Genomic DNA, 24,889 nt, shown 5'->3' on the forward strand with positions numbered 1-24,889 from the left:
TGGATTGGCGTGTGCTGACCAAGATTCCCGTGGTCCAGTGTCATGACTAAGCACAAAATAGGGGTTAAGAAAAAGAAAATAGTAAAATCGTAACACAGTTTTTGAGTATGGCTCTTGCCACTGCTTCGTCCTTGGCATCTTTGATGGCTTGCCAAGTTCATTTGGTATCGAATGGCTTGAGCCACATTGTGGGGCCCTCTGCCCTTGTTTGGCCCAGAGGCGATTGAGTCTGTTTATTTTTAGTCTGATGAACTGGTGATGACACACCTTTGGGGCTCTCTGCCCTTCGTCGGTGCTTGAGTCGATGGAGTTGGTTCCTTAGGTGATTCTGATTGGTGGATAATGGGATTGGGTATATTCGAATGCATACATGATTTAGGCATAAGGGGCAGTGCTACAGAAAATAAAATGTTAGACTGTCCAGCAGTTTGTGACCCATTATTCACGTCCTTGGCTGAGTCAGTGGAATTGCTCACTGCTCAGCCCCTCTTTTTACCTCCTCAGGCTTGTCATCATCCTGGAGGCCTTTGTCTTCCTTTATCAGCTCGGCAATCTGGGCCTGGATTTCTTCCCTCATGTGCTTGTTCTTTTTCTGAGGGCAGTTTCGTGCCATATGGCTCTTCTGGCTGCAATTGAAACACTTCTCCCCCTTCTTGAGGCGATCCACATCCATTGATTGACCCATTCTGGTATATGTCGTGCCCATACCGGTTTGCTTCGTTCCATAAGAAGTTGGGGTCGAACCACCAGGCTTGGTGGATGTGGTCATACCAGAGGTGGAGGGCTTCGGGCCCTGTCCCTGTCCCTGTCCCTGTCCCTGGGCTCGATGGCCATAGGCTAGAGTAGTCACTTCTGCCTTCTGCCATTGCTGTTCCTTGTACATAGTGATGATTCAGCCCTTCCACTCATCATAGCTGACTGGAATGTCTCGGCCAATGTCCGAGGTGGTTATGAGGTAATGAAAAGGTAATCCCATCTTCATATATTCGACCATCCATCCAGTGTTGGCAACATCCTCCCAGACCCCTGTGAGGGTGCCAAGCCATTCTAGTTCATCAAAGTAATCCGTGGCTGGTTTTCTGATCATCTTGAATTCCTTCATTTTCTGCTTGTGGACTTCCTGTACAGTGGGATCTGTGAATTTGTCCCTGATCATTTGTTTGAAGACTGGCCATGCAGGGTATTGGTGATGGTCCCTGGTAGTAGACCAGAAGGTGGGAGCGATCAGGACCCACCACACTTTGGCCTTGTCTGCCATGTGGGTGACAGCGAATGTTACTTTGTACATGTCAGCAAGGAAGTATAGGGCAAACACCTGGAAGTATTGGTCACAGTTGACCAGGAAGCAGTTGATGTCATCGGATGCCTCTCTAAAGGGGTGGGGTTCAGCACAAAGGATCGGTTTGACCTGAAGAATTTGAGCGGCAGCATTGAGAGTGGGCATTGGGTTCGGGAGTCTGTCATGGGGTGGTTGCACCCATCCTTTTGGAGGTCCTGGGAACAAATGGAGAGACCCATTATCAGCAATGGGACTTCCTGGCTTGGGGACTTCCTTTCGCATGATCCTCTCATTCCTAATGGTCCAGCCCTGGGCAAGTGCTTCAGAGTCATCTTCAGTTGGGGGAGGTGGCTCAGATACTGGGTCCCCACTGCCTTCGGCTTCATCTGGAGGTGGCTGTCCAGCAAAGGGTCATGGAAAGGGTGGCAGCCTCCATAAACCGGAGTGTTGCCAGGCTGCCTGTGGTTGGCTCCTGACCAGCTGAGATGCCATGCTGTGGACAGCTGATGTAGTGAACAAATATCAGGAAGATGCCATTCAGATTGATGATGCCATGTCTGCTGTTTTAGATGGCATTACACTCGGCATCCACATTCTTGGTGCCATCCTTCTCCCATCTGGTAATGTAAATATTTTTGATTAAAGTTAAAAATAGCCTGCTCCATAGCTGCATACTGTAAAATCTCCTCTTTTTCAATAAAATCCATGAAAGTATACCTTTGTCCTAAGAATGATCTTAACCAAAGATCGTCCTTCCATAACTTGGCTACCTGCTCTTGGTACAACCAAGTGAACTCCTCCTCCCTTGCTTTGCATGCCTCCTGTCATAATTCTTCATCTGTCATAGGTTTAAATTTTTTTGTCCAGCTAAAGAGCAGATCCCCACCCTCCCAATGGGGGTCCACCTCCTCGGCCTCATCATCCATGTCGGTTCCCTCCTTGTCCTTGGAGAGGGAACTGCCAGGCAGGTCGTAAATTGCTGGCTTGGTTGGACTGGGGCTGCATACTGGGTCCAGCATCACTAGGTCTGAGATGAGGATTGGGCTGTCATTCAGGCTGCTCTGGTGGCTCTTTGATGCTTGTTGTTGTTCCAGGCACCATTGCTCTGCGATACTGGCAGAAGTTTCTGTAAAACTTTGGGTTGAGGAAAAGAGCTGCGAAGGTCCCATCGAGGAACTTTTTGAGATCGCTGGTGGGGTCAATACCCTCATCATCTCCCCTGATGGTGCCTCTCTCAGCTGGAATTCCATCTCCCCAGACTGGGATGTCCTCTGTCTCTGCAATAGTATCAGTCCTGTAAGATAACAGGTGGTTGTCGTCGAGATGGAGCTGGGTCTCTTCTTCATGGTAGTCGGCCCAGGAGTGGTAGGTTCCTGGAAGGGCGAGTCAGGGGTGGTGGTTCCAACAATAGTTGTGGTCCTGCTACCTCCCTTGCCTCTTCTGTGCTCCTCTGCTGCTTGTGCCTGGAGATACCTCCTGAAGAGGGCATTCTCTCTCGTAATCTCATTGTCGATACATGCCTGGTCCTGCTGGTACTGGGGAAGGTCTCAGGCATGTCATACCGGGTTCTCTCTCAAGGGGCCCAGGACGATGGGGCTGGTTGGTCACGTTCTGCTTGATACCACTCATATGCTTTCTGCTCTGCTAGTATTACCACCAACTGGGCAGTGCTCCATTCTGTCAGCCTCGGCAGCAGCGGTTCATCACCAGTGGCGCTCGTTGCTGTTGTCGTTCCAATAGGGGTCATCTCTGTTGTCTGTACTTCTACTTCAGTTTGATGTAGTGTGTCGGGACCCATGGCCCCTGGGACTGCAGGTTCCTCGAGCCATCTGTGGGGTATCCAGGGAGTCTCTAGCATGGTGCCCAAGACTGGTGCTAGAGATGGGGCTTGCTGGTCTGGTTGCTGCGATACTGTGCTGGGGGGACAGGATGGGGGTGTCAGATCTGGATTGTCAAAACCCTGCAGCCCAAGAGTTGTCAGGGTTTTGGACGACTGCTGTCAGGGGTCGTGGGAGGTATGTGTGCTGCTGATACTGCTCCTCTTCTTCTCTAGCATGCTCTTGAGCTGAGCTCTCAGAGACACTTTCTGGGTCGGTTCCTTCAGTGGATCAGAAAGACTGTCGGGCAGAGGCAGGGATGTTGTAGAGGGAGAGGTCTGGCATGACATTGCAGAGGATAGTTCAAATATGTTGGAATTTGTGATAGTGCCTGATTGTCCAAGCTATGATCAATTGGTGTCCATGGCACAGCTGTATGATCACCAGAAGACTGATCAAGATTCCTATAATAGAGGCCAAGAGTTCGAAGAACTCATGGGTAAAGTTTGGATTGGAAGGGTTTAGGGCAGGGGGCATTCAGTTCCTCAGCACAATTGGGCTTGAGGAAGAGAATGAGAAAGTCTCGAACTAATTGTTAAGCCCAAATCCCATGTGACTATCAACACATGATAAACAGTTCGGTACCTCACACTTTGGGTATGTCTGACTGAGTTCACAAAAGTTAATAGTGGTAGTGAGTCAAGGCTCAAGTAGTAAGAGCTCAAGAGTAGTTTGGTGAAGAATAAACTTTAGTTCAAGACTGGGTATTTACAGTGAGAACTAGGCTACTTAAATACTATTCTGTTATCTGGCTATTAATATCCATTCACAAAAGATATTGTCTGCTGTAGAGCTGTTACCCCTGCTGTTGCCAGGTTCTCCACAAAAGCTGTTGTCTTGCTGTTGTGTTCGTTATCTTAGCAGTGCAAGGTGAGACAAAAGGAGCATTGTCTCTCCTTCACAGCACACAGCAATGTGAAAGGAGAGTGACTGACTGGGTTGCTGAGCTAAGCATTCCCACAGTCCTAAGCACTAGCCTAAGTGCCCTGACTAAGCAAGATAGGGGTCATTTCTGAGGAAAAGGAAAAGAAAATAGGAAAAATCATAACATTGTTGATGTATAAAAAAAGAGAATGAGGGAAATAGGAAGCAAGTGACTCACTCCCACATTCAGGCCTTCTAGCCCACTGTAGCTAGTCTCTGGGACAACAGATTTTGAGTTCTGCTTTGACTTAGTGATTTATTTAGATTGCTTTGTCACTTAGAGAGGATTGAATTGGAATAATAACTGTATTTTGGGTTTCAGATTAATTTGGGTTCCAAACTATAAGGGTTTTGGCATCAGAATACAAGTTCTTCAGTTTTGAGGACTGCTAGCCAGCCAAGAGTGCAGCTAGTCAAGTCTAAGTGCTTGATAGACTTAGTATTTGGGTTTCAGAATATTCTAAGTTGACTTAGAGCACAATTGTGCATTGCTTCTAAGTCCTAATTGTACTTAAACATTGCTATAAACTACTCTCATGAGTATTGCATCTTTAAAAGCAAGATAGAGTTGAATAACTGTATTTATTGACTGTTTCTTTGATTTTACTTAAGACTGTAAGAGTGCTTCCATTATACTTGAAAGAACTGACCTCAACTGTATTTGGTGATTGTGTATTGAGTGGTTAGATGTTGGTGTTTGAGAGTTCATTCTTCATTCACCTCTCTTAGTCACTTAGCCACCACCAAGCACATCACTGTATGAGAGAACTTTTTAAGGGCAAATTTCAGGGTGGTGAGCTCCAGTAAGTATGGCTTGTACTTCTCTAATGTTGAGATCTATTTCAATGCATAAGCAATTGGATGCACCCATGTAACCATTTTACTGTTCAATGTATAGGTGAATTGCTGAGAAAGTATTATGCCTTTTCCTTTCTTCAAACCATCCATTGTCACAATAAATAGTGTGCCATCAAACTGTGGGCCATAGAGTACTGGTTGTGAGATCAACACCATCTTTAACACCAAAAAAGCCTTATCCTGCTCCTTCTCCCATTCCTTCTGCAAGTCCACTGCCACTATGCATCTCTGTCATTCTGCCATTATTTTTATCCCACTGATTTCTGCCTTCTTTTCTAGATCAGAAAGTGGCCTTGCAATCTTTGCATAGTTAGGTATGAGCTTTCTGAAGTATCTAGCTAAGCTCAAGAATGACTTCAGATTGAGCATTATTCTAGGTTTCTCCCATATCATGATTGCTGTTAACTTTGTCAAATCAGACTGAATACCTTGCAGAGCAACTCTCCTGCCAGCAAACATTATCTCCATTATAAAAAACTGCATCTTTCTCACTGAGACTGACAGTCTCTTCTCTCAAATATGCATGAACATCATTTGAAGGTCTGCTATCTTCTTCATGAAGTCTGACCCTGCTAAACCACTATCATTAACAAAGAGCTGCACTGTTGACTCCTTCAAGTCCCCCAGTGAGTTCTCTGTTGTGTTAGAAAATGTAGCCAGAGATCCTGTCAGACCAAATGGCATTTTGAGATATGTGAAGAGACTATGGCTCTTGACATAGATGTATGGATACATTCATCTTGCAAGCATAGAAGCTCTTTGTAAAATCAAATACTATGATCTATCTATAGTCTGATAGCAAGCTCTGCTTGAACTGAATATTCCTCTGAGGTATTAATGCTACTTTTATCATCTTGTTCAGCTTTCAGAAATTGTGACAGATGCACCAGGCTGGAGTGGCCATTAGAAAAGTGGCATCCATTTCTCTTAGTGCTGATCAATCTGGTATATCATGTGATGAAGAAAAACCTATGGCAATGTACTGGTCATTCACATGATGTTTGAGCTCATTGAGTGATAGGGTGTTTCTACCCTGGTGTGTTTTCTGAGGAGAGTGATTGAAAAGACACATTTCACATCATTGAGATGAACTGGAGCAATAATTCTTGACTCCAACATTTCATTGTTGTACCACATCTGCTGCATGAGTATCAATAGATACTGTCAGACTTTGGTATTGAAGATGTAGTTCTTTGGTATATCTATCTTGTGGATAGTGTCAGACACTGATTGAACTTTGCTCATGACAAGATGAAGCAGTCTGCAAACTCTGTCATAAAGTCTACAACCTCCTTGTACTAGTCTTCAGTCAAGTCACCATTGATTATGATCTCCTTAAGAATGGCCTTGATCTGGCATGCATGGTATGGATTCATCTCTTGTGTGAATAAGACTTTATCTGTATAAAGATCAATCTCAGGCTGAACATTCTTGACATTAATGATGTCACCCTCCTCTACATTGAGGTAGTCAACTGCAGGCTCCTGACACTCTGTGCAATTGGTGTTAGCTGCCAGTAACTCATCACTGGAATTTATGTGGAATACTTCTCTTGAGAGAAAAGATAAATCCTCCACTCAGTCTTTATGCATTGTCTCATGCTTATTTTTGCCAGTTGACAGCTTAGTTATGCACTCCTCCATACTCTCTCTCTCCTTGGTACCCTCAGTGCAGATGTAGCAGTCCAATCTCACTGTGATCTTATCATAGCAGCAAGTGCTATGAATTTGGAGCATGACTTGATGCTATCTGTTCATGTTGTAGACCTCAAACAATCATCAGTATCTGAAGTATCCCTAAGATCCTTTTTGTAGTAATAAACTTCTCTCAAAGGGGATGGTGAGTTCCTTGGTGAGTTTATATATCTGTTAAAACAGACTATATCACTGCTTTCAACATTGATCTTTCTGTTAGCTCCACTATCAATATCAGTTCTACTGCCCTCTCCCATGGTTGCTTCTTTATTAGCAATGCTGTCTGAATCATTACCTGTAGAGTTCTGGGTATCTTCATTCAGTAATATGTCAGTATGACATATATCCTCTGCAGGCATGCTAGGCTGAACTTCTTTTGAAGGGGAATGTGAATTCCCCATTGAGCTTATGCACATTGCCTCTGGCTTTTCTGAGACTCAGTCTTTGCTCACTCTCCACCACTCAGAGTCATCAACCCAATTTCCCAACTTCACATATCTATTTGGGTCAGAGATGCTGATTGTATCATCCACATAGTTATGCACAGCCTGAAACTCTGCAAGTAATGGCTTTTCAAACAAGAAGCTCTAACCTCTGCTATTAGCAAAGACCTTGAATATAACTTTTGCTTTTGCTGGACCAAATGTCATTGTCCTCTTCTATAAACCTCTTGACTATACAAGGGTCTCATTCACCATACAAAACTTCTTGAATGATAGCTATAATATTCTCAGCTGATGTACCATTTTGTCATACTTTGCTGCACACATTATCTCTGTGAGAGTACCATTGTTGACAGCTGCCAGCATCCTTATAACTTCTCCTTATGGTCCATTGAGCATGAACAACTGCATAAAGAGTCTCATCTTATGCATTCCATCTTTCTCTCCTCATGCTCTTTCAGTATAAAGATCAATGATATTACTTCTATTATCAACATTTATATGTGAATATTCAGAGTCTGATGACACATCTCTGCAAGTCAACCTGGCACCTGCAGAGATCTCTTGAATCTTCATCTTATACTCTGGAGACAGAGCTGTGCTTCAGGTATCAATCAAACATGCAGCCCTTTTCCATTTTCCTAGTCCTCATTCTCACTGCTTAGCTCAGCAAGTCACATCTCTACAGTATCTCTCTTACATACTCCTAATGCCTTGTAGCTGAGTTGGCACCAAATCTTCTCTTTTGGATCTATAGTGAGTGATATATTCCTGCTTGAATGGAAAAATCATGAACTGAGTGGCCATTCATTTCACAGCTGAAGCACTCTCCAGTATAGGTAAGCACTGTTGCCAGATAGAGCAGGTAAGGTATTGCATAATCTATCCATCTGCCAGAGTGACAAATGCTCCAGTCTCTTCTCTGTTCTTCATAAGCTGCCAGTCTGTCTTATCATTTGCTTTCTTCAGATAGTCATCAATATGACTATGCAACCAAGTGACTTGCTGAGCTTTGGCTTTAAAGATACTCTGTTGTATGTTGGCAGGCAGAGTGTTGCCTACCTCAGGTCTTAGATGACCAAAACAATGTGGTGCTAGCAATAGAGATGACAGTGGGCTGAAGTTGGTCTGTGCAAGCTGGTTGCTGAGTGCTATACATGGTGATTTCTGAGCTCTACATGCTAATGTGCTGTGAAATTATATGATCTCTCTCTCTGTCTTCATCTGTCACTCTTTATCTTGTTTCTTCTTCTTGATATAGTCAGTGATCTCTACAATCAGCACCTCATAAACCCTCATTGTGAAATCCTGCAAGTCTGTGAATGATATTCTGATCTTATCTCAGATGATTGATGGAAGTCTCTTCTATACTATGGCAATGTATGTTTTTTCATTTGCAACACTCACTCTCTTTGCCAAGTGCAGCATCTCTCTTGATCACAAGTCATTTAACCATATCTCTATCCTATTCAACATCTTCTCCCCAAGATGCTCCTCCTTCAGGATATATACTGTCAGCTCCTCCTTCTCCTGGGTTTTTGCTGTCACTAAAATCAACAGCTATTTCATATCAAATGCTATGCTAAACTTTTTCCACTTCATCTTGTCCTTCATTTTAAGTTCAGCATATCACTCTATGACATTGGATCCTGCTGTAATGTAGTGCTTGAATTTGGCTGGCCTCTCATCCACTGGTATGATAATGCACCAGAACATGCTGAGGAAATCCTGCAGGCTCTCTCCCTCACATCCATCACCATAGAGCATTGAAATATTCTGCAGAGACATCATGATTGATAGTCACTGTGGCACTGGTAATAGTGCTGAGGTTGATTTGATGAGAGGGGTGGATGGGATTGTCAATGAAGCCAATGGCTGTAAAGAGGATTCTGAGATGAGATCCAGTGTCAAGATAGTCAACATTGTGTGTGAGATAAATTGACCTTAGTGTTCTGCTGTCAATCCAGTGTGAGATGTGAAAACAAGCTGCAAAGGTCATCCACTTTGGTAGGGGCTTAGATAGAGTGTATAGTGTTGAGATGAAGTATAGAGTATAGAGATGAAGTAGGATATTGTTGAATCACACTCTTATCACCACATGGAACATCTTGTAGTGGATGGTAGGTGAATAAATGAATTGGTTCATCTAGCTGTGGAATGGGCACTCTGTATCTATGCTGCCTCTGAACAGACACATGCTATGATCTGAATCTGCTTCTGCCATCTTCTATCTATACTTCTATCACCTGCTCTCCTGCTGATATATTAAAGATTTGTACTCTTTTTGATTCACACAATGAGGTCTAACAGGACACATTGTTAGAGTCACATTATGAATGCACTAGGACCAGGATTGAATGTGAGCTTTTTGATCTTCTTGTTCTGGCTGATCTGATTTTCTTATGAATAGAAGAATATAAGTAGAGTTCTATAAATGAGGGTGAGTGATATAGTAAGAGGTACAGTAATGATATACATACCTCAGTTGGACACAGCATAAGTGAAATGACTGAGGTATACAGGTATCTATGGCTAGGCTATATAGGCAGTTGAGTAATGACAGGAGTTGTATATATATATGATAAGTAGGAATGAGTGATGATTGAAAGGTATAGTAAATAGGAACAAGTGACAATTGAAAAGAATAGAAAAAAGTGATAATTGAAAAGAGAGGATAATAGTATACACATAGATATCCTCCAACACTCTTCCATATCTGTGTCAGTCCACAGAGACAATGGTCAGCATTCCAAGGTAGCTGTGGTGGGTATCATGGGGCAGAGGCTTGGTGAACATGTCAGCAGGATTGGCATTTCCCCAGATGAAGTCAACCCATAGCTCACCATTTTTGATAAGTTTACAGATGATATGTTCTTGTATGTGAATATGCTTGACTTTGTGATAGGATCAGATGTTTGTTATCAGCACATTGGTGCCTTGATTATTGCTATATAGAATGCTCAGGCATGGCTGGGGGAGCTAAACTTCATCCATCTATGATCTGATCCACATTATCTGTTGTGTAGTGTGTGTGAGTGATATATATTTGGTCTCAACTATGAACAGAGAAATGGTGGCTGGTCATTTAGAGCTCTAATAAGTCAGATCTCTGGCTACCATAAAGACAAACCCAGAGGTCAAGTGGGTGGTGTTGGACAACTCCCATAGTCAGCATCTATGAAGCTAATCAGAGTCAGAGCCTGATTGTGTGAGAAGATGATGCTATAGTCCATAGTGCCCTTTACATATTCAAGGATGTGCAGTAGTGTCTTCCAATATGCCAAGCCAGGATTGGACTGGAAGCAGATGAGCTAGCTCACTGGAAAACATAGATCTAGATAAGTCATTAACTGCTCTCATATAATGCACTCCAATAATTGTTGATATAGAAGTTGCTCCATCTCATCCTTCTCCACCTGGTGGTTTGTAACTGGGTAGCATCAAGGATGATGCCTACTGATAAAGATGTAAACTGCAGTGTCAAATAGCTTAGGCTAAAATCCATAATGATATTCTTCTAGTACAGGCACTGTGAGAACATAATGATGCTAGCTGTAAGGTCTTGGTCAATCTTCATGCCCAGGAAATAGTGATTCTCCCTCATATCTGTGAGCTCTCACTTCTCTTCTAACTCCTTCTTGCACTGAGTGGCCTTCTCTATATTTGATGATGCTTCCTGTACATCATTAGTGTAAGTGTCTGTGATAGTATACTCACCATCTGGTTTTCTAATTATCTTTACACATGGATCCACTCTGGGCATCTAATATTCCAGATCCTCATAGGTTTTTCCAAGAGTCTCAAGCCAGCCATGATCTCTCTGTATTGTTCCATAAATGATGTGGACAAGTTTGCATATCTTGTCTTCCTGTTTTTTGACAACATATTCTGGAGGCTGCTTCATATATATGTCTTCCTTTGTTTTACTGTTCAAATAAACCAAAACAAAATCAACTTGCCATAAGATGAGGTTAAGTTTTGTGGTGATGGTGGCAGACATACAGACAGATTTGAGACAAGTCATGATGGTCCAGATGTCATTATAGTCAAGCTCATACTGTTGTGTGTGCTCTTTGCTAATGAGCCTAGCCTTGTCTCTAGTCCAGTTTCCATCACTGTCTCATTTCATACCATAGACTCATTTGCAGTCCATCATATTCACTTCCTCTGGCTTGTCTACAAGATTCTATATGTGCTTCATTATGTGCATTTTGTATTTGATGTCTATCATAGCCTTCCATCATTTCTTGTCAGCTTATAGATCATCTTGATAGTTATATAGGATATATGGATTAGATGAGTTCTCTGATGCCACCACTGATATGCAGGGCTGCTTACTGTTAGTAGCCCAATTGTTTCTGCTTGCACAGATCTCAGCTTCATATTGTTCTGACAATAGAGATTTGGTTGCATCAGTACTTGAATGTGTCAAGTGAGTTAATCAGTGAAGCAGTGGTACAGCAGTGACAGGTGAGGCAGCAGTAGTAGATTCTGGCAGAGTGGACATGATTGAAGTCAAAGTGGAAGCAGAAGTAGTGAGTGGAGGTTCATCCTCTGTCTTCTCCACACTCACAGTTTGGTGTGCAGGCCTCTCATCAAAGATAATATCATGCAACACAAAGACATGACTCAAATTATCAAGGACACAGTAGTTGGACTCTATATAGCCTAAAAATAGACACTTCTTCAACTAATCATTCAACTTGCTTTCACCATCTGCTAAAACTCCATCAGAAATAGGCTTTTTTGTCCAGCAGATTAATCCAAATACATAAAGAAAAATGATATTCTAGTGATGTTTTAAGAAAGCCTCTGCTGATACCACTCCAGAGTGGCACCTCAAGGACATCAAGTTTTATATAAAGATTGACATAGATGCTGTCTCTGCTCAGTAACAATTGGCCAGACTGGAATCACTCCACAATGCTTGTGTGTCCTCTATAATAGTGCATAGGGCTTACTCTGCTAAGCCATTCTATGCTGATGAGTGTGAGGCTATCAGCTCAAGCAAGATGCTATGTTTAGCATAGTATTAGGCTCATGTTATGATTTTTCCATTTATCTTTTATCTTATCTTATCAGAATGCTCATCTTATCCAGAGAGCATCTATCTAGATTGTGGAATGATTGCTTATACAATAGGCAGTCTAGGCAGTCTATGCTATTATCCTTCAATATGTAACAAATGTCTCATCAATAGATAATACTCTATTGTACCACCCTCAATGACTAGACATAATGGTACTATAGCATAGAAACACACAATTAGTAGGGACTATATTTATCTAACATAAATCATATATAAGTAACCTAGCTCTCACTATAGTAGACCAGCTTTGAGCTAAAGTTTAATCTATATCATTCTTTCTCTCAAGCTCAGCTTGCACAGCCTTGACTAAACACTACTCAAACACACTAAAGTAGACTCTAACATGATTGTGTGAACTTGACACAGCATTAGTTTATCACATGTCTAGAGTCACATGTCAAACAGGTCAAAGAGCCAACTTTACCTTTGCAAAGGCCTGATCAGCTTGCATGCACTTGAGCTTTCAACTCATCTGAGTTTCTATCCTGCAGTAGTATCTGTCAAATGCTGCAACAGTTGTGTCATCAGTTTTATCAGCAAAGAACTCCTTCACTTTGAAGGAGGACCCACTATTCACAAAAATCATCACATACATTTTTCCACTCTGTGATGCTGTTTAAGACAGTCCCTATAAGTCTGTAGCCACTGGGTCAAGAGGATCAATATTGGGATCTATAGGTTTGTCAAATAGGTGACAAGCATGCTGTGCAAGAATGCAATATTCACACTTGCCCTGGAGAGAATCTGAGATGATTTCAGAGCTATCCACAAGATTCTTTGACACTATTTTCTTGATCTTTTTAAAACTCACATAGATGAAACAATGATATCAGTGGCACAGAGAGGTAGGCAATGACCATGACAATATGGCCTGAGGAGTAAGCACTGCATCCAGGACATACATGCCATCTGAGCTCTGTCCTGCAAAGATTTCTTTACCAGACTTATCTTAGACAGTTGCATGGCTATTGGAAAATACAGTTGACAACCTGGCTTTATCTAGGGTGCTCACAGACATGAGGTTCACTGCCAGTGAAGATGAGTGTAATGCATTTTTGAAGGTTAGCTTAACATCTTTTTCATTGAGCCAGAATGTCTTTGTCATCATCCTCTGATCAAGGATCTCAAAAGTTTCCTTTCTCTCAATGGCAGATGAACCAGCATGAAATGTAACTGGTGTGTATTCAGTGAAGTCCTCATGATTGCAAAAGAAGTAGTTGCTGGCTTTAGAGTCTATGAACATCAGAGTTACAGAAGGTGAGCATCTCTCAAACATAGTCATTATGAAAGCAGTTCCAGCAGGATCTGTTTCACAGATAAATTGGGCAATTCTGTCAAAGTCATTTGCATGAAGAACAGTGTCAATGAGAGAAGAGCATATCATTGTCTACAGCATCATCCTTATCATCAATGTTCATAAGTGGCAGCATCTCTGGATCTGTCTCATTTCTCAGATCTGTATAGTCTGTGATAACTGTCTCATTATCTAAAGCAGAAATCTGGTCTGAGAAATTATTGCTAGACATGATCTCTGAGTCACTATCAGGTTTGTCCTATTGCCAAAATGACCTAGTACTATTCCATCCATATATTCTTTTTCTAGTGCTACTATTCTTGACAATAATGATATTGGCATCATGTTTGACCTTAATGGTGGATGTATGTGCAGTGAGAATAAAGTGCCTTATGGTGTCAGCCAAATTATTCATACTGACCTGATTTGCATGGTGGGGTTGACTAAAGTTAGAGGGGAATTAGTCTTTCTTTCATCTACTAGGCTAATAGCAATTCTCTGTGGTGTGTTGAATCTTATCATAGGCCTTGCACTCAGGATTGTGGCATCTGCAGGAGGACATTATTAGGAATATGCTAATCAAGTGGCTTTGAGTGCATGTGCAGAGACTGGTGGAGTGTGTGGGCATCAATGAAACTATTGCCAATGTCATCCTTGAGTCAGGGTCTAAGGATTTGAACAGATAGAATGGAGTTCCATTGGAGAAGTGAAGAGGAGTATCCTTCAGAGCAGAATCTAATGGACAAGGTAGGGGGAGTTGAAGTGAGTACAAAGTGTAGATGGCTGTCCAAGTTGATATTTGAACTGAGTAGTTACAATGATAATACATGGCTTTATATACTAATAGTAGCTAATTCCAAGTCAGATTCTATTGGGTTCTGGTGTCAATATTCACTACCAAGTTTGGGGTCTAGATGTTACAATATGAAATATAGATGTGAAATGATAATGGTGAAAATGAAATTAATAGGTAATAGGAAGTGGCTGGAGTCCAGTGGGTTTTGGTGATTGAATCCATGGTTGGTTGAGGTGATGTGGAGGCTGGCAGCATGCACATAACAGTATCCTCCTATTAGCATTCTTGCCCTCAAGAGCACAGATCCTGATGGCCAGTGGGGCCACATGAAAGATTGTTGGTGGCTGTGGAAAATTTTGCAACTTGATCAGATACTACCACCATTGCCTAACTTTTTTCAACTATGTTGCCTCTCACTGCATATCATCATTCATGCACTCCTAAGCCTTTGGTGAGGGAACCTACCCCTGATGGCCCTGAAGAGGCCAAGGAATTATTCCATCTGGAATGGCAAACCATGAGGAAAGAGTACATGGAGGCTATAGAAGTCCACTTGGAGTGAAAAAGAGAGCAGAAGAGAGAGGAGAAGGTCCAGGTGGACTATGTGGCCTGAGATTCATGGAGAAAGAAGCAGCAAGAGGGGTTGGAGAAGAAAAGAGAGAAGGTCTGGCAGGCAGCAGAAAGATAGGTGAAGGAGGCAGAGAAGGCATTGAGAGAGATAGCTTGAAGGGAAGCTGAGGAGAGAGAGGCTATAGAGGCCACAGCAAGAGCTTCAGCCTCAGTGGTAGGGCAAGAGGGGATGGTTATAGAGGATGGGTTGCAAATGACCCCTGTGGAGGCTATTAATTTTTGGTTGTATCAAGTGCTCACAAAACAGTTTAATCCTGGTCTCAGTCTTCACTTCAAAAGGGTGACTTTCCATATGCCTCTGGTGTCCAATAATGAGCAGAACAAGAGGACTGAGGAGAATGATGAGTCAGAAGAATCTGAAAGAACTCTGGAGAAGAGAAAGAGAGTGTGAGAGGAGAAGAGGAGGGCAGCAGTTCTGATGGAACAGGGCCAAAAACAGAAGTTCAAGTCTCAGAGTGTGGTGGGTGACAGTGAGGTGGAGATGGTGGTCAGTCCCAAGAAGAGGGCAAAGTTGGAGGTTACAGGGCTGGCAGAGGGTGAGAAGAAATTGAGCAGGGAAAGTAAGTGTCTTATTGTTTCTGGTTGGCTTGTCTTAGTTCTGTTTTCAGAGAGTTGTGTGTACTGCTATCAACATGGTGCATTCTGTTATGCATGTCCAGTAACCAAAGACACCAGCTGTGGATGGACTCATGCTCACTGCAAGATCAAGAAAACCATCTGTTTGTTCAACAAGGGTGTCACTGCAAGTGAGGTGATCAGCAGTGTGGAGGTCTCCATCAGTCTCCACCAACTTTCAAAGTTAATACACAAGTTGATGTGTCATATGGATGAGTTGGCAGATGAGGTGGCAGATGTCTGCAGTACCATAGTGGGTCTCCAGGATGATTACAGGTCAGACAATATGTCATCTCCTTTGGAGTTATTTTCAGAGTCTGAATTGAAGGCCTGGAAGACAGCTCATCTGCTTTTCAAGGATGAGAAGGTGGAAGATCTGCAGGAGGCAATGTTGAAGAGGCTGGATGAGGATATAGAGGAGTTGAAGAGGCAGAGGGAGAGTTCTGGTTTTGGTGCAGGCCCATTGGGTTCTGCTTTCTTATAACATTTTTGTATGAAATGTATATAGAAAAGGCATCAGATGTTGGTAGTGGAGAAAAAAAAATATAACACAAGATTTTGACTTTGAAAGTGTAAAAAGGGTGATTGAAATGGTAGCAATTAGTGGTTAAAATTGAGATGGTAAGGTGGAGCACCAGTGATGTCCAGAGTAGTGTTGTATTAGGAATGAGATGTTTGAATGACTTTGGATAGGGGTCCTGGTTTGCCTGAGTATTGATGATGGAATTCTTTGATAAATTCATCAGCAGAGAACTCAGAGGCTGGTAACCAAGCAAATTCTTCATTAGTATCTTTGTAGTCTAGCCACTGGATCTTGTACAGCAGTAGGCAGTGGAACCAGCAGTCTAGCTTCAAGTCAAGGATTTGGGCTATTTTGAAATGTTCTTCTCTGTCAACTTTGACTGGAGTAGTAGTGGTTGGATTTAGTTAGGGATGGTGTTTTCTTCTATGGGTTCCAATTGTGACACATGGAAGACTGGGTGAATGGACTGGAGATCTGGCAGAAGCCTCAGCATGAAAGAGTGGAAACTCAGTTGAACTATGATTTCAAAAGGACTGAGGTATTTTTTCAAGAATTTTCTGGTCAAGTGAGTGGTTTTGATATGTTTGGAACTGAGGTAGACCTTGTTGTCTACTGTGAATGGGGGTGCCAGAATCCAATGCTTGTCCACTTGAATCTTGTAGCAAGCCTGAGCCTTAGAGATTTTGTCTTTTAATACTTGATGGAGTTCATCAAGGTCAACTGCAAAGTCTCAGACCCAAGTGGAGGCAATGTCTCTTTCAGGGTGTATGGTGATGTTAGAGTGGTAACTCTTGTTGGCAAAGAATGGGGAAATTCCAGTGGACATGTTAGAGGTGTTGTTGTAGGTAAACTCAGCAATGGATAAGAGAGTGTCCCAGTTGTCCTGCTGGTAGGAGCAGTAGATGTGGATGTATTGTTTCAGAGTTTGGTTTGCCTATTTGGTTTGTCTATTGGCCTCCAGATGATAACCTGAAGTAAGGCGGAGTTTTATGTTAAGGGCAGTGGCTAGAGCATGAGTAAACTGGGAGACAGATTTAGAACCATGATCAGATGTGATGTGACTGGATACCCCATGTTTGGAGAAGACATGGATAACAAAAAGTTGGATGAGCTCCACAGAGTTAATGGTGTCATGAGTGGGGATGAAGATGGCTTGCTTGCTAGCTCAGTCTATGACTACTAAAATGGCAGTAAATTTATTGAAGTCTGATAGTTGTTCAATAAAATCCATGGAAATAGAATCCCATGGTCATTTGGGGACTGGTAGAGGTTTGAGTAACCCATAGGGGCAGTGTCTAGGTGTCTTATTGTGCTCACAAATTGTGCAGGACTTAACATAGTGTTGAACATATTCATGCATCTTTGACCAGATATAGTTTCACTGGACTAGTTCCAATGTCTGGTTTTGATCAAAGTGACCTGCCAAGATATGGTCATGATTGTTCTGTAGTATACAGAGATGGAGATCATTGAAGTCTGGGATATAGATACAGCCTTCAAACTGAAGGATGTTGGATTTGTTGATGGACCACTGAGAGAGAGAGGATTCAGAAGTGGCCTCAGCCTGGCAGTGTTAGGCTCAAGCATCACATGAACTGATACATGTGATAAACAGATGTCCCTTTGCACTTTGAGGGATCAGCTGAGTTCACTGTTGTGTATCTATGTTGTTGTGTCACAAGGTTAAAGGATAGACTCGAGGTAGAATGGTGGTTATAAACTTTAGCTTGAAGCTGGGTTGTACCAGTGAGAGTGAGCTCCTTTAAATACTGTATATGGGTTGCTAATTTTACTATATACTTATTGTGTATTCCTCTGTCCTTTGTGCTCTTTGTGCTGGAGCATTGTTATGGTATATAAAAGGTTGATTGTGCATCATTGGGCAATGTTGAGTGACAATAGTGAGTTGGCTAGTTGTGCTAACTAAGTCTTGTCCCACAGTCTCAAGCACTCATCTTTGATGCTCTGACTAAGCATAAATAGGGGTTGATAAGGCAAAGAAAGGAGGAAAAATCATAACATTACCTCCTCCTTAAGACCATTGTCTTGATGGCTTAATTAAAGGATAGCTCATAGTCCCATATAGCATCATTGGCATTCATATACTTCTTGTTGACCCACTGATTGGATTCTGGACTGTACCTCTTCCAGCTGACCAGATAGTCGACTGTAGTTGTCATTTCCCCCCCTTTAGCTTTGACTTTGTATAGTTTGTGGTGCAGAATTTGGTCAATTTCATAGTGTTTCTTGTCATCAATCAGTTCTGGAGGTGAGGGTGGAGGTTGTTTCTGGTTTGGGAATGTGAGGGCAATGTACAGTGTTAACAATGTTTCATTGAAGACATTATGGATTTTCCAAGTTGGTGGTAGGTGAAGTTGGTAAGAACTTGCACTGATCTTCGAGAGTATTGGGAATGGGCCAGTGCATTTATTGGTCAACTTGCATTTAGGGTGAGGTAGGTGAAGGTTTGTGGTGTCTAACCAGACTTTGTCATTGGTGTTGTAGACATGAGCTGCTTGATGATGTTTATTGTATTGAGTTTTCATCACTGTGGTGGCTTTTTCTAGGGTGGCTTTGGTTTCTGCATGGATTTTCACCATTGTAAAGGCAAAGTCCATCAATGCTGGAGTAGTGGTTCTGTGTCACTCAGTCTGAGCAACATGAGAGTGGCATCCATAGTTAACAAAGAATGGAGTTTTCTCAGTTGCTGAGTGTATACAATTGTTGTGTTGAAAAGTGGCTAGTGCAAGCCACTTAACCCAATCATCCTGTTGGTAATTAATAAAAAGTTGAAGGTATTTTTCAACTTCCTGATTTGCCTGCTCTGTCTGCCCATCAGTCTGGGGATGGTAGGTGGTTGAAGCATTCCATTTGATGAAAAGGAGTTGGTATAGGTCATCCAAAAATTTGGAGATGAACTGGGGTCCCCAGTCTGAGATAATGACTTGTGGCATACTGTATTTGGCATAAACCTCATCTTGTAGGATTTTGGCCCACCCCTCAGAAGTCAACTTTGTTGAGCATGTGATCAGAATAATTGCCTTGGAGAATCAATTGATGATGATGAGTATGGCATCATAGCCATTGCAATCAGGTAATTCAGTGATCATGTTGACTGAGATGTGAGTCCATAGTGATGATGGGATTTTGTTCAGATGCAGCAGAGTGGCTCGCACCTGGGTTGATGACTTGCCACATTGGCAGACCTTGCATGCTTTGATGTATATGGTGACATCATTCCTCATTTTAGGCCACCAGTATTCCCATAGTATCAGTTCTTTTGTCTTGGTGATGCCAGGATGCCCAGCAGTGGTGTGATCATAGCAAGTGGCGATGATCTCACCTTGTAGCTCTTGATCTTAGGGTATGTAGATGCGCCCATCATAACAAATCAGGCCCTCTTCCTTTGTCATTCTCCATTCATGATTAAGGGAGGGAGCAACTTGTTGGTTCCACTTGTGGCTGTCCCATGTTGCACTTTTGATCCTTTCATGGATCTCTTCTTCCATTGGCATTATCATGGCCCTGAAATGCTCAGGCCACAACAATGTTACTCCCTTATTGTCTGTGCTTCTCTGATCATGATCTGCCCTTTGACTCAGGAGATCAGCCTTTTTGTTGGTGGTGCCTGCCTTGTGATAGAGTGTGTATTGGTATTGACTAAGTTCAGTCACTCATTGGGCCTGCTGATGATTCAGTTTCTATGGTTGTCAAAAATATTGTAGGTTCTGATAGTCGGTCCAGATTTCAAATACCTCCACTGCTCTGATCAGATAGTGTTGCCACTCTTCCAGGGCAAGTATGATGGCAAGGAGTTTCTTGTCATAAATTTCATAGTTTCATTCCATGATGGTGAGGGCTTTAGACAGGAATGCAATAGGTCACCACTTCTCATCCTGTTCTTGGGATAGTACAGCCCCAATAGCTCTCTCACTTGAATCAGCCTTGACTCTAAACCTTCCTTTCTGTGTGGGGATGGCAAGGACTACATCTTCAGCTAGCTGTCTTTTTAGATCATCAAACACTGCTTTTTGTGAGGGTTCTCACACTCATGGGGCATTACCAGTCAATTGAGTCATGGGTCAGACAACCTTGCTATAGTCTTGAATAAACCACTGATAGAAGTTGGTAAATCTGAGAAATGATTGTAATTCCTTTTTCTTGACTGGTTCTGGCCATTCAGTTATCCCAGTGACTTTAATAGGGTCCATTTGGATGCTTCCCTCCAAGATGATTACTCTGAGCTATTTGGTTTCTAACATCTTGAACTCACACTTCTCTGCTTTGAGGAATAGTTTGTGCTTCCTCATCAGAGTTAGTACTTGTTGTACTAGTCTCTGGTGTTCTTCCTTCGATTTGGACATGATTAAGATGTCATTGAGATAAATAGTGACCTTCTCTATGGTGATGAGGTCCTTGAATATGTTGTTCATCATCCACTGGAAGATTGTGGAGGGAATTGGTAAGTCCAAAGAACATGACTGTCAGTTTGAACAGTCCTCAGTTGGTCCTAAATGCCACCTTTCACTCGTCTCCCTCCTTTATGCAGACATTATTGTACCCCCATCAGATGTCAAGTTTAGTATAGTATTTTGCCTCCCTGAGTTTGTCCATTAACTCCAAGATTAATAGGAGGGGATACTGATTTTTGATTGTCATCTCATTGAGTTTTTGGTAGTCCTGGACCAGTTGCAGTTTGCTGTCCTTTTTTTTACAAAAAAGAATGGCGAGGCCATGGGGGATTTCAAGGGTCTAATGTGTCCACTAGACAGATTCTCATTCAAGAACTTGTCAAGTTCCTGCTGTTCATTGTTACCAAGCAGCTATGTTTTGCAGTTCAGGTTAGCATTTGCATTTGGAATCAGTTCGATTGCATGGTCCTAAGACTTTGGTTCTAGCAACTCATCAAAGCTCTCTTTCTCAAACAAGTCTCTGAAGTCACATGCCCATTCAGGTACCATCTCTTCAAAGATCTTCTCCTCCTTTTGCTCATTGGCCTTGGCAGCCAGATTGTTGATGTGATGTATTATGCGAATGTGTAATTCCTGCTGGATGTCAATGGCCAGAATTGTCTCCCCATCTTCCATCTCTTCATCCCACTGGTCTTCCAGATCCTCATCAGGGAGCTCAAAAGGAATTTTCTGACACTGGCATCTTGTGAACATAATCTGCCTGGTCTTTCAGTTGATCAGCAGATTGTGATGTATCAGCCAGTCATGGCCAAAAAAGATTTCCTTGGTCCTGAGATCCATGACAGCCAGGTCAATTCATTCAGAGTGATCACCAATCATGAGCCTGAGTTCCACAAACTCAGTTATCAAACCAGCCTGGTTCTTGATTCTGTCAGCATTATAGACTGGTATAGAGGCCACTGTGGCTTGAGTTGGGAGTTTGTGCTTGTCAATGAAAGTATGATTGATGGAGCTTCTGGTGCACCCACTGTCAATCAATGCAGTTACCATGTAGGTGAAGTGAGATGTAAGGGTTTTGATTTGCACTTTAATAATCAGGTCTTGCCCAGCTGTCTTGGCCCAGCAAATGGATTTTTGTGGTCCATGGAGTTTGTCGAGCCACTCCAGGGCTTGGCACCTCTCTACATTCCTCATCTCTTCTATCATTTTGTCAACTACTTCTTTGATATGAGATTTGTGGATCCAGTTCTTAAGTATGGCTTTTGCTGCAGCTTCATCTCTGGTGTCCTTAATTGCCCTCCAAGTCTATTCAGTATCAAATGGCTTGAGCCAGGTCTTGGGGCTCTCTGCCTCTGTTTGGTCTGAAGGCATTTGAGTTTTCTTAGGCAATTCTTTGATGTGCAGTTTCTTTGAAGGCTGTGGTATATTCGAATGCATAAGTATAGTAGACATGAGAGTAACTACAGAAATTTTATCAGTCTGACTAGCAGCTGGTATTTGCACACTGTAAAAGTCCTTGGCCAGCACAGTGGAATTGCTCACTGGTCAGCCCTGTCTTTTACCTCTGCTTCTTTCATTTCCTTGCCAAGTTCCTTGTCTTCTTTCTGCAGCTCAGTGATCTGGGCTCAAATGTCTTCTCAGGTTTGTTTCTTTTTTGGGAAATCCTTAGCCATATGGCCCTTCTGACCACAATTGAAGCATTTGCCTTCCTTCTTTAGGCAATCTACATCCATCAGTTTCCCAGATCTGATATATGTTGTTCCAGTATTGGTTTTCTGGGTCCCATAGGTGGAGGCCATTGAGATTCCTGATGATTTCCCAGCAGTTTGCTCTGACTTGTTCAGGGTTGGTGGTGTCAATTTCTTGGTGTAGTCCTGCAATGTTGTTGACTCTGCTTTCTGCCTTTGTTGCTCCTTGTACATCTTGATGATTCATTCCTTCCATTTGTCATATCTGACTGGCATCAGTGCTTTGATGCTGATTGCTGAAATCATTGTGATGTATGAGGAGGGGACCCCTCTCTTGAGGGCCTTGACCATCCATCCATCATTTGCTATGTCATTCTGAATCCCAGCAAGTCTCACAAGGTGTTCTAGCTTGTTGAAATAATCCATGGCCACCTTATCACCTATTTTGTATTCCTTGATCCTTTGTTTGTGAACTTCTTGTATGGTGGAATCAATGAACTTGTTGTTCAGCATCTGTTTGAACACCAGCCATGAGAGATAGCGATAGTGTCCCTGGGTTGTGGATTGGAAGTTCAGAAAAATGAGGATCCACCAAGTCTTTGCTTTTTTCTCAAGATAGGAGATGGCAAAGATGACCTTGTTCATGTCTGTACCGAGATACCTGATGTACACCTCAAAGTACTGTTCACAATTGATGAGAAATCGGTCAATATCATCAGAAGCCCCTTTAAAGAGGTGAGATTTCCTTAAAAGATCTGGGCAGCACTGAAGAATTGCAGTGTCATGTGGCAGTGCTCCCATTGGGTTGGGCCAATCTGAGAAGGAGGGATGCTGCCATTCATGTGGAGGTCCTGGGAAGGAGTGTAGTGAGTTGTTGTCTGCTACTGGGCTCTCCCATGATAATTCTTCCCTTTGTATGATGATGCCATCATGAATGGTAAACCCTAGTTGTATGGCTTCTGGATCATCTTGCATTGGCTCCTTTCTGCTTCCTTCTGCTTCATCGGGAGGAGGTTGTCTCTCCAGAAGTTGGACCCCTCTGCCAGTCCATGGGTTTCAGTAAGATGTTGGCATTTCTTTGGTCTGAGGTTGGGACTGGGAGAGCTGGGTTGCTGTTGAGCAAGAGCAGGGGGCAGAATATGAAAATGTACTTCAGACTGACAGGGCTGTGTATATGGCTTGCTTCAGGTTCTTAGGTGGAGATTGCAGCATAGGACATATAGGTTCTGGCAACAGGTATGCTGGTGGCCTGTGGACCTGGTCTTCAGGATGCCTTTGGTTATACTGGATGGCAGCATAGTCTGTGGCTGCATGTCTCAGGATTTCTGTCCTTTTGTCAGTTGTAGAATGAATATATAATTATCCTAGTTCAGATGCTACCTAAGTAGCATCATGCCATAAAAAGTTTACCTCCTGCAGGTAATATTCCTGATACTTCTGCATTTTAGCTTTCCTTATCTCCTGCTCCAGTTCTTCTTCATCCATGATTTCTTATAGACCATACTCAAGAACCCCACCAGGGCAGGGTGGGTCACTGCTTTCAGTTTTCTCTTCCTCTGTTTCCTTGTCATCCCCCTCCTCCTTGAGGAGGGAAGCAGCAGGCAGGTCATAAGAACTCCCTGCCTCTCCCAGTTGTATTATCATCCTGCTGCCCTGACTGGATACTCAGCCCAGCAGTTGCAGGACCTGGTGTATTATTGTAGGTGGTAATAGGCTGGCTGATGATGTCAGAGTCATACTGGTTCCTGCCAGCTGCTCTTGCCACCTCCACTCGCTCATGATAGAGGTGGACATTTTATTGGTAGTCATCATTGATAAGCTGCTTGATGACCCTACTTCTGAGAAATCCTCAGAGTGCATGAGCAGGGATATGGGCATTGCCAGAGGTTTGGAGTCCATAGTGCCCAAGGATGGACTTGTCACTTCTGAATGCTGAGTCAGCACTGGGAGTTTGTTGGAGAGGGGGATACTACAGGGTTGGAAGGCATTGGTTCCTTCTGGTCCTGGTGCTGTCAGCCCAGTACTCAGGAGTTCCACTGCCTGAGGTGCTGGGTTCTCTGAAAATAGGGGAAGAGAGGGAAGGATCTGCTCACACTGGTGCAAGAATGCTGGCAACCTCTGGTTGGAGCCCATACCAGTTGGAGACATTGGCCCTGGCCAGTCAATCTCTTTCCACTCCTCACTGGTAATCTCTGTTCTGCCCATCATACTTGGTGGCTGTTCTTCTTTGCATCTCCTCCTCTGTGCAGTGGTCCTCATGCTTGTCATGTACTGGCTGCAGCTCATTCTGCTGCCTGTGCTCTTCTTGTTGGATGGCATCATCATAGTTGAAGAGAATGATAAAGTCCCAGGTTGGGAAATACCAGTGTACCATCTCTTCCCATCTTCATCATCGCTGCTCTTTGTCATTCTGAGGGATCCCCCCCACTGTTACGATTTTTCCCTTTTCATTGTCTTTTCACCCCTATCTATGCTTAGTCAGGAGGCACAAGACCATGGAAGAGCTTGGTCAGCACAACTAACTCATCCATCAGTCTATCTGACAATCAAGCCTAATGACGCACAAGCAACCCTTTTATGTGTAACAACGATGCTCAAGGACAACAGGCACCATGGACACAGAAATACACAATAAGTAGTGATATAATTAGGAACCCTTGTACAGTATTTAAGAACAATGCTCTTGCTGGTAAACCCCAGCTTTGAGCTAAAGTTTATACACACCATTCCAACTTGAGTCAACAACTGACCTTGTATCACTACCAGC

General features: G+C 42.9%; 1 protein-coding gene across 1 annotated transcript; it reads right to left on the reverse strand.

Annotated features, from left to right (window-relative positions):
- Window positions 1–4,917: 4,917 nt before the first annotated feature.
- On the reverse strand, window positions 4,918–5,145 carry BT62DRAFT_880779 (uncharacterized protein; the record flags this gene model as incomplete). Its single annotated transcript, XM_043182641.1, has 1 exon — window positions 4,918–5,145. A coding segment is annotated over one exon (228 nt), but the record flags the coding sequence as incomplete, so codon positions are not given.
- Window positions 5,146–24,889: the final 19,744 nt, after the last annotated feature.

Source organism: Guyanagaster necrorhizus (assembly GCF_019112545.1).
Source record: "Guyanagaster necrorhizus MCA 3950 unplaced genomic scaffold BT62scaffold_1, whole genome shotgun sequence".
NCBI classification, from domain to species: Eukaryota; Fungi; Basidiomycota; class Agaricomycetes; order Agaricales; family Physalacriaceae; genus Guyanagaster; species Guyanagaster necrorhizus.